At 51.5% G+C, this 10,042-nt stretch overlaps 1 protein-coding gene across 1 annotated transcript in view; it reads left to right on the top strand.

Moving 5' to 3' along the window:
• The window catches only part of CTTN (cortactin), a 34,242-nt gene that overhangs the window by 15,507 nt on the left and 8,693 nt on the right, over positions 1-10,042 (top strand). The window contains exons 11-16 of the mRNA XM_006861040.1: positions 3,277-3,425; positions 6,078-6,167; positions 6,688-6,838; positions 7,313-7,384; positions 8,377-8,518; positions 9,421-9,493. Of these exons, the coding sequence (XP_006861102.1) occupies positions 3,277-3,425; positions 6,078-6,167; positions 6,688-6,838; positions 7,313-7,384; positions 8,377-8,518; positions 9,421-9,493 (677 nt within the window). The remainder of the gene's footprint in view (positions 1-3,276; positions 3,426-6,077; positions 6,168-6,687; positions 6,839-7,312; positions 7,385-8,376; positions 8,519-9,420; positions 9,494-10,042) is intronic.

The raw sequence follows: 10,042 nt of genomic DNA, 5'->3' as shown, positions 1-10,042 counted from the left end.
CTCTGGAAGTTCTCTGTCAATGTATGATTGTAGCCGTTTCTGTATTACCTTTAGTAAAACTTTACTCGCATGGGATATCAAAGAGATTGTCCGATGATTCCTGCATTGCATCGGGTCACCTCTCTTTGGAATGAGCACAAATACGGATCAGTCTGCCAGATAGTTGTCTTCCAAATTTCTTGGCATAGATAAGTAAGTGAGTGCCTCCAGTGCCGCCTCACTTTCTTGAAAGATTTCAAATTTTATTCCATCAATTCCTGGTGCCTTGTTCTTTGATAATTCCTTCAATGCACCTTGGACTTCCTCCTTCAGTATCATTGGCTCTTGATCATATGCTACCTCTTGAAACGGTTGAACATCAAGTGTTTTCTTTGGTACAGTGACTCTGTGTATTCCTTCCATCTTCTCTTGGTGCTTTCTGCATCATTCAGTAATTTGCCCAGAGAATCCTTCAATAAAGAAAGTCGAGGCTTGAATCTTCTTCAGTTCCCCCAGTTTGAGAAATGCTGAGCGTGTTCTTCTATTTCGGTTTTCTGACTCCAAATCTTTGCACATTTTGTTGCAATATTTGACTTCATCTTTTCGAGCTGACCTTTGAAATTTTTTGTTTAGCTCTTGTACCTCCTCATTTCTTCCATTTGCTTTAGTATCTCTTCTGACATCTGTTTTATCCTTTTCCTTCTTTCTTGTCTTCTTAATGACCTTTTGCTTTCTTTCTGTATGATGTTCTTGATGTCATCCCACAACTCTTCTGGTCTTCTGTGTTTAGTGTTTAATGTATCAAATCTGTTCTTCAGATGATCTCTAAATGCAGGTGGGATATATTCAAGGTCTTATTTTGGCTCTCGTGGACTTGTTTTTATTTTCTTTAGCTTCAGTCTGAATTTGCACATGAGTAATTGATGGTCTGTTCCACAGTCTGCCCCTGGCCTTGTTTTCACTGATGATGTGGAGCTTTTTCATCTTCTCTTTCCACAGATGTAGTCAATTTGATTTCAATGTGTTCCATCTGGTGAGGGCCATGTGTATAGTTGTCTCTCTTATACTGTCTAAAGAAGGTATTTGAAATGAACAAATCATTGATTTCGCAGAATTATATTATGCCATCTCCAGCATCATTTCTATCACCAAGGCCATATTTTCTAAGTGCTGATCCTTTCTCTTTGTTCCCAACATTTGCATTCCAATCATCACTAAGGATCAGTATATTTTGATTGCACATGTGATCAATTTCAGATTGAGGAAGTTGGTACAGTTCTTCAATTTCACCCTCACTGGCTTTAGTGGTTGGTGCGTAAATTTGAATAATAGTGGTATTAACTGGGTTTCCCTGTAGGCACATGGATATTATCCTATCACAGACAGCGTTATACCACACGACTGATCTTGATATATTATTTTTGACAATGATTGCAACACCATTCCTCTTCAAGTTGTCATTCCCTGCATAGTAAACCATGTGGTTGTCAGATTCAAAATGGCCAATACCAGTCCATTTCAGCTCACTAATGCCTAAGATATCGATGTTTATGCATTCCATTTCATTTTTGACAGTTTCCAATTTTCCTGGATTCATACTTTGTATATTACATTTCCCGATTACTAGTGGTGGTTTACAACTGTTTCTCTTCATTTTGAGTTGTTCCCCCTCAGCAAATGAAGGTCCTGCGGGCTTTTCTCCCAGGAGCTTTGCTCCATTCGCGTCATCACGGTTAACTCTACTTTGAGGAGGCGGCTCTTCCCCAGTCTCATTTTGAGTGTCTTCCAAGCTGAGGGGCTCATTGTCCGGCACTATATCTGACAGTGTTTCTCTGCTATTCATAAGGTTTTCACTGACTGAATATACAGAAGTAGTTTGTCCCTTCTTCCTAGTCTTCATCTGGAAGCGCATCTGAGACCTACCCACCATGGGTGACCCTGCTGGTGTTTAAAATACTGGTCACCACTCGTCTGTCAGTTTGTCGTAATGTGGTGGCTAGTGAGTTGCTGTAATTCTGGAAGCTTTGCCACCGGACTCATTAGCGTTATTAAAGTGCCATCAAGTCAATTCTGACCCATAGCAACCCTGTATAGGGTTTCCAAGGAGCAGTTGGTGAGCTTGAACCACTGACCTTGCAGTTTCAATGACTTTGCAGTCTTAGCATTAGCCCCCAGTGCCACACAAGGACTCTGGACTCATTAACAGCAAAGTTTACAAAACAAGGCAACAAATGGTGGAGAGGGTGTGGCAAGTATGAGACCCTCGTACACTGCTGGTGGTAGTAAAATGGTGCCGCTGCTGTGCAAATGATGTGGTGCAATCTCAGAAGGTTGGAAATAGGCATACGGTATGACTGTCTACTTGGGTACATATTCTAAAGGGTTAAGGGCCTTTAAGGCATACAGCTCATAGGGACCCTATCCAGGATTTCTGAGGAGTGACTGGTGGGCTTGAATTGCTGACTTTGCAGTTAGCAGTCCAGTGCTTATCCTACAGTGCCACACCACGACTCCTCGAGAGGGTTAACGAAAAATGGGAGACACCCCCCCCCCACCGGGTGGTTTGACACAGTGGCAGCAGCACGGAGCCCACGTTTACCAGTTGTGAGGACGGCACAGGACCATTTCATTGTGTTGTATAGAAGGTGGCTATGAGTTGGAACCAACTTGACAGCAGCTGACAGCAACAAGAACTCAGGAACTTAGATCCGTGGTGTGAATAAATGGAGGCTCCCCTGTGTTCACTGAAGCTACAGCCTAGAGACTCATCAGCAGAGGAAGGGTGAACAGACCGGGACAGACACGTAGTGGAATATTCTACAACACTGAGGAGCAATGATGAATCTGCAAAACACCACCAAACATGGAAGGCATTGTGCCGAGTGAAATTGGTTGGTCGTAAGGGGACGAGACCACTGCTGTTCTATAAAGTCCAGGTTTTCACTCGGTAGTAACTGTCTGGGATGGTTGCCAGGGTGGGAGGGAAGGGAGAGTTCTTCCCTGGGTAGAATGTGGACGCGTTAACTTGGGCGACGGGAAGGCTTGCTCTTCCTGTCTCCATATACTGGAAAGGAAGCAGTGTGTGCTTATCTGCTCAATATGAAAATGCCCCCCAAATGCAGGGCCGTGGCGTGGCTTCACGTGTTTGTTAGTCTAGCGGGTAGCGCCAGACTTCTCTGCCTGCTTCTGCGACCGTCTGAGGTGCTGTCAGGAGTCGATGAGGGAAGTCTGTGGGTGGACAAGGTGCTGTGGGCAGGCAGGGTACTGCCCGGCGTCAGGCGAGTCTCTTCTCCACAGCGAACAACAAGACCAGCAACATCAGGGCGAACTTTGAAAACCTGGCCAAGGAGCGCGAGCAGGAGGACAGGCGGAAGGCGGAGGCGGAGCGAGCCCAGCGGATGGCGAAGGAAAAGCAGGAGCAGGAAGAGGCCAGGAGGCGGCTGGAGGTGTGGAGTCTGACACACATGCACGATGGGGGCTTGGGGGTCGTCGGGGTCTCAGCACGACGTCCAGACCTCACACTGGCTACTGGCCTTTTAGGGTATTCGCTTTGACCACACACCCAAACCCCAAACCAGACCCCCTGCTGTCCAGTCCCTTCTAGCTCACCCCACCCCATAGGAGAGAGCTGTAGTTCCTGTAGGGATCCCCCATAGGGTTACCCCAGCTGTAGTCTGTACAGAAACAGACTGCCACATCTTCTGTGGAGCAGCTGGTGGGTTCGAACATCTGACCATGCAGTTAGTAGTCAAGCACTCTACCACTGCCCTCCAGGTCCTTACACAGACACAGGGGGCCACTCTGCGCCTCAACACCGTGCCTAGGAGCAGCCCTGCTGACGGCCCCTTGGCTCAGTCGGTCCTCTTTCTAGAACCCACTCTGCCATAGTGCTTGTCCCTGTGGCCCGGAAGTCCTCTTCACACCCTTTGTCTCTTCACTGCACTAGGGAAGCAGGGGTGAGGCCGTGCGCAGGCCATATGGGCGTCCTCTTTCCTGCCCCCTGCTCCCAGCAGTACCTTGCCAAAGCCTCTGACCGTGGTTCTGGAGTGGTTCGTTCTGAAATCGTGCATTTAAATCCGGTTATAAATTGTAAAGCTTTGTGTAAATCTGGGGCTACACACCCAAACCAATCCCAAACCCAAACCCAATACCATGTAGTCGGTTCCAGCTCACCGCCACCCACTGGACAGAGAATTGCCCTTAGGGTTTCCCAAGACTGTCTTTACCGAAGCAGACTGCTTCGGGTCTCTCCTTTGCGCTAGCAATGGAGCGCATAACCACCGCACCAAATATTTACTGTTGCTCTTAGGTCCGTTGAGTCAGTTCCAAGTCATGGCAACTTTTTGCACACCAGAAGGAAACAAACACCATCTGCATACCCATTGATCTGTTTCACTGTCTGCATACCCATTGATCTATTTCACCGTCCGCATTCCCGTTGCTCTGTTTCACCGTCCGCATTCCCGGAAGTTGCTCTCTTTCAGCCCATTTCTGCTGCCACTGCACTAGTCTGTGTTTTAGAGGGGCTCCTCTCTCTCACTGACCCTCCATCTTTCCAAGCACGATGTCCTCCTCCCAGGGACTGGTCCCTTCTGATAACATATTAAATGTGCACAGATAAAATCTCTCCACACTCAGGTTCAGGAAGGCATTCCTGAAGTTACTTCTTTCCACATATGTATGTTTGTTCTTCTGGCATTTCCCTGTTTGATACAATGTTGCAACCCCTTTTGAATTGTCTTCATCACAATTTTGCTTGCAGGTGGTAGTAATGATCTTGTTGGCCCATTTCCTGGTTCTGTGACGTCACCTTTCTTTGGAGTCTCTTCCAGTTGGTTGTCCAGGCTGTCTTCCACATTTCTTGGTGTAGATGAGTGAACGCCTCCAATGCTGCGTCCGCTTGTTGAGAGATTTCAGTTTGTATTTTGTCATTCCTGGAACCTTGTTTTCCACGACGCCTTCGGTGTAGATTGAACTTCTTCAGTGAATACCATCGGTTCTTGATAAAAGCTTTCTGAAAAGGTTAGCTATCGTGTTTTGCAAGGTTTTTGATACAGTGACTCTGTGTTTTCCTTCCTTCTGCTTTTGATGCTTCCCTCATCATTCAGTATTTTTCCCTTAAAATCCTTCCATCTTGCCAAGTTGAGGCTTGACGTTTTCTCCTAAGTTCTTTCAGCTGGAGAAATGCTGAGTGTGTTCGTTCAGCCCCAGGTCTGCACGTTTCATTGTGGGTCTGGAGTTTGTCTTCTTGAACCAAAGATGACCGAAAAGCCAAACACCACTGCTGTCGTGTTGGTTCCAACATGTAGGGTTTCCCGAGACTGTAAATCTTGATGGGAACACAGTTTCAGCAGCCCAGCACCTGACCCACAGCGCCACCAGGGCTCCTTGAGCCAAAGATGACAGCTCGGGAAGCCCCGTGTGTTGGTTGGTTGTACTCAGTTACAGACTGGACTCACGCAGACACCACTGTCATGATCATTTGTTAACGTCTTTCCTAATACATTTCTCTTGTCCACCTTCCTGCCTCCACCTCACTGTCCTCTTGCTGGCCAGGAACCCTTCCTTACCAGTCCTTTTGTGGAGAGTGAGCACAGGTTTTGAAAGCAATTGGAAATCATCTCAAAGGCACAGAAAAGTTTTCAGTTGTGCCAAGAGTTCCCGTTTAAATCACACCTCAGAAGTCCTCGCAGGTTCTGGAAATTGGGGCATGTGGACATCTGTGAGGGCCCTTCTGCCCACTGCTGCCTGCCCTCTGCCCCCAAGGGATGCCAGTCCCACATCTTGAATACGGGGACAACCCTCCGCCATGCCCTAGAAGCCCACCCCATTTCATTGTCATCTCTGCAAGTCCCCAAGCTCACCTGCACCCCTCAGCTCAGTGGTCCCCAAGCCCACCTGCACCCCTCAGCAGTCCCCAAGCTACCCCTCCAGTGAAGTCGGGCTGGGGGGGGGCATCTGAAGGCCTGTGTCTGGGGCCAACCTGCTGGCTTGGTGGCACACACACACACACACACACGGGCCCTGGACGGCACAGACAGGTCCTACTCTGGAGTGAGCCACTAACCTTCTGACTACCATGTGGGTTTCAATGGCAGGAGCAAGCCCAAGCCACAAAGCAGACGCCGCCTGCGTCCCCCACGCCCCAGCCGGCTATCGACAGGCCACCATCGAGTCCCGTGTATGAGGTTGGTTTTTTGTCTTTCTGAGCATGTGTGTGGCTTGTCACCAAAGCCCAGGATCCCTTCACAGAGGGAGCCCCGTCCTGCTTTCTCCCTCCATGGGGTGGCTAGGGGGAGGCTGTGTGTGTGAGAGACAGACATGTACCATCCTACAGGCTCTGGTCTTGGGCCCTTCACATCCTCAGGAATGCTGTCCCTTGTTCCATTGGACCTTGAAGGCCACTGCTGGCCACCAGTACCTGATAGCCTCGGGCTGCCTGGCCCCTTCCATTCCTTGGGTTTGGGGATTTGAAAAGCAACCCAGGAGAAACTGGCTCCAGCTCCAGGGAGCGGGGGCCGGGTTGGGGACCCTCAATGTTGTCATAGCTGGAAACTGGGAACCAGGGTCTGGATTCTTGAGGGGGGAAATGGCCCCCAAACCCCCCTGGCATGCTTCACTGAAGACCCAGCCTTGTAGCTGCTCTGCGCCTGTGTGCCCGTCTGTCCCCATCCTGGCTCAGGCCGCTGACATGCTGTGTGTCCCCAGGATGCAGCTCCGTTCCGAGCGGAGTCAAGCTACCCAGGCGCCGGCAGCCCCGTGAGCGAGCCCGAGCCTGTGTATAGCACCAACGAGGGCCTGGCCTATACCCCTGAGCCTGTCTACGAGACCACCGATGCCCAGGCCCACTACCCAGCAGGTGCGTGCTCTGTGTCCTACTCCTGAGGGGCTGGGGCCCAGGAACGTCTTTAAGGGCGTGGAGCTCCCCGCCTTCCGAGAGCCTCAGCGACACTAAGACTGACGTGTGTGCTGATAGGAGCCAGGCTCCCCTGTACGTCCAGGTACATGGCTGCGATGGCAGCTTTAGGACAGGTCATGTGTGCTGGGCCCTCCCTCACCTCACACACCACTAAAGGCTGAGGTTCTGGGTCCTCAGCGTGGCCGCGGACCTGTCTCAGCACCTCTGACCCGGCTGATTCATGGGGGGTCTGGGCTGCGGGGCTATAGCTTTGCGTCCTGTGGCACCATCTTAGGTGCCTGGCTGCTCCTAGATCCCAGCGCTCACTGGGACTTGGCTCTAACCAGCAACCCCCCAAACGTGGGATATGCCATTAAAAATATGGTAGGGCAGTGGGGAGGGCTCCTCACGCGGCTTCTCCTGGTCCCTTTTCAGAGGAAAACACGTATGACGAGTATGAAAATGACCTGGGGATCACGGCTGTCGCCTTGTACGATTACCAGGCTGGTAAGACGTATGCAGACGAGGCAGTTCACCCTCTCCTGCAGCCTCGCTGTTAGCATCTCTGCCCTGTGAGCCCTTTTGTGGGGAGAGATCTCAGGCTTTGAGACAATTTGGAACCATCTCAGAGGGACAGAGAAGTTTCTGTCCCTACACACACACATGGGCACGTGCACACGCTTGTGTGTATACATACACAGGCCCCTGAAGACCCAGTGTGTCTCCATCCCATGAGGGGTCCACAGACCAGTGTCACTAAGGCTGGCTCCGGAGCCTGCCTCCTTAGGCCGGGCTCTGTGAGATTTGCAGCATGGCCACCCGGCAGTCAGGGCTGCTTCCTGAAGCAGGTGGGTTGCTGTGGGGACCACCACCCCATTTATCCACTCAGACACACACGAGGTGGTGGTGCCCTCAGGTGCCTTCAAGTTGATTCTAACTCAGGTGACCTTGTGTGACCGAGTAGAACTGGCCTGTGGTTCCCTGGATGTCACCTGTGTAGGTGATGACCTGTTCCTTCCTGCAGAGCCGTTGGGTGGGTTTGAACCGCCAGCCCGCCCGTCAGGGCTACTACACACACAGATCCATCCCTGGTGGCTCTTTCTAGACTCTCCCCTTCCTTCCTCTCCTAAGGCCTTTCTCTTAAGGACTCCTAAGGCCTCCTAAGGCCTTTCTCTTCTTTTAATTTCGTTTCCCACAAATGAAGCCCCCTCGAGCCCACTCAGCCACTGACTGCACTGTGCCACGGTCACCTCCCCTGACCTTGCCCTCAGGGGACAGTGGGCCTCAGTGCTGGGGAGGGAGGGAAGGGAGAGAGGCAGCTCTTGAAGCATCAAGCCTGGCCTGGGGGGGGCCTTTATCATGGGGGGGCTCTAAGCAGCCAGGGGGCCTATATCGTGGGGGGGGCTCTAAGCAGCCAGGGGGCCTATATCGTGGGGGGAGGGCTCTGTAAGCAGCCAGCAGCCCTGTCTCAGTCTCCCCTCCTCCTGTTCTCTTCCCAGCGGGTGACGACGAGATCTCCTTCGACCCGGATGACGTCATCACCAACATCGAGATGATCGATGACGGCTGGTGGCGGGGGGTGTGTAAGGGCCGCTATGGGCTCTTCCCGGCCAACTACGTGGAGCTCCGGGAGCTCCGGGCGTAGGTGGTGCCGCTCCTGCCCCCACATCCCGCTCCCACACTACAGACCTTGCCTTTTACGTGTGGTTTTGTTTTCCGGGGGGAGGGGGACATACATATTGCCTTTATATTTAATACTTTTGCTGATGCTTTTGAAATTTGTTGATGCCACAGAACTTGCTGATCTTGTAACTGTGCTCCTTAGGAAGACGGGTTCATTGTTTATACAGTCAAGGCATTTTCTGTTTCTTCTTTTGCCAAAATGCCTGTCACACGAAGCCATTGTGAGGATCCCTGATTCTTTCAAGGCCAGTGGTGCGTGCTGAGCTCGTGTCCAGTTGTGAGTGGTCAGATGCCCCGCGGCAGCGTGGGCCTCTGGTCAGCATCACTTACTAACGAACGGCTCGACGTTTCCCGAATTGGGAACCAGGCCCCATAGCTGGGAGCCCGGGAGCCTGGGAGCTCGCCCGTGTGATGGGGGAGCCGTCTCATCAATTGAACTCTCCAGTGTTGAAGAATGTGGGGTCTCTGCCCCGGTCCACCTTGAGCAAAGATCCCAGTCTTTCTCCTGGGACAGTGGTCTCTGGGTTTTGTATGTATTGCCCAGCTTGGGGGGTTCCTGAGGTGTGGGAGGCTGTGGGATCTGCCAGCTGAGCCTAGGTGGTGGTCGTGGGGAGCTGGCCCCAACCATAGCGGGCTTGTATCTGGTGGAAACGGCCCCGCCCCGAGCTGTAGGAGGCGGTGCCTTCTCTGTTGTAAACCCACAGGAACCTTCTGGAAGGTCCACGACGTGCTTGCCAAAACAGGTGACATTAGTATTTGATTGACTGAAAACGGGAAACAAAAATGAGTTAGCATTGGACCAAAGCCCCTCGTGGGCGGCTCCCCCGGGTGCCCCTCATGGGCGCTACCTGCCCCCACAGGCCCCCTGCCGAGCAGGAGCCCCCCCATCTCCTCCCAAGCAGCCAGGCTGACCTTCAGGTGTGCGTCTTCCAGGTGACCTGGTGGCTTCTGCCCGGAACGCCCTCCTGAAGCACTTCTGGCTCCTGGCTCCCCCAAAACGTGGTTGGGTTTTATATGCAATTCCTCATATCTGTTTCTCTAGCGCATCTCATAGGTATGATTTTTTTAAATTAAATATTCAAATAAACTCTTGGAACCATTTGCTACATGGTGAACCCCTGCTGTCTGGGTGCTGGGTGGTGCTGGCTGAGGGCACAGGTGAGAATGTGCAACGTGAGTGTGTGTGTGAGTCTGTGTAGACGTGTGATATGTATGAGCGCATGTGTGTGCCGCAGTTGTGCGTACAAGTCTGTGTGTGCTGTAGTTATGTACGAGTGTGTGAGTGTGTGTGGTGCAGTTGTGTACGGGTGTATGAGTGTGTGGTGCAGTTGTGTATGGGTGTGTGAGTGTGTGTGCTGTAGTTATGTAGGGTTGTGTGAGTGTACCACAGTGTACAGATGGTGAGTGTGTGTGCTGTAGTTGTGTACAGTTGTGTGTGTGTGCTGTAGTTGTGTAGGGTGTGTGAGTGTGTGTGCTGTAGTT

This window comes from Chrysochloris asiatica, unplaced genomic scaffold, assembly GCF_000296735.1.
Source record: "Chrysochloris asiatica unplaced genomic scaffold, ChrAsi1.0 scaffold00040, whole genome shotgun sequence".
NCBI lineage: Eukaryota > Metazoa > Chordata > Mammalia > Afrosoricida > Chrysochloridae > Chrysochloris > Chrysochloris asiatica.
This window is presented reverse-complemented; position numbering and strand designations above follow the sequence as displayed.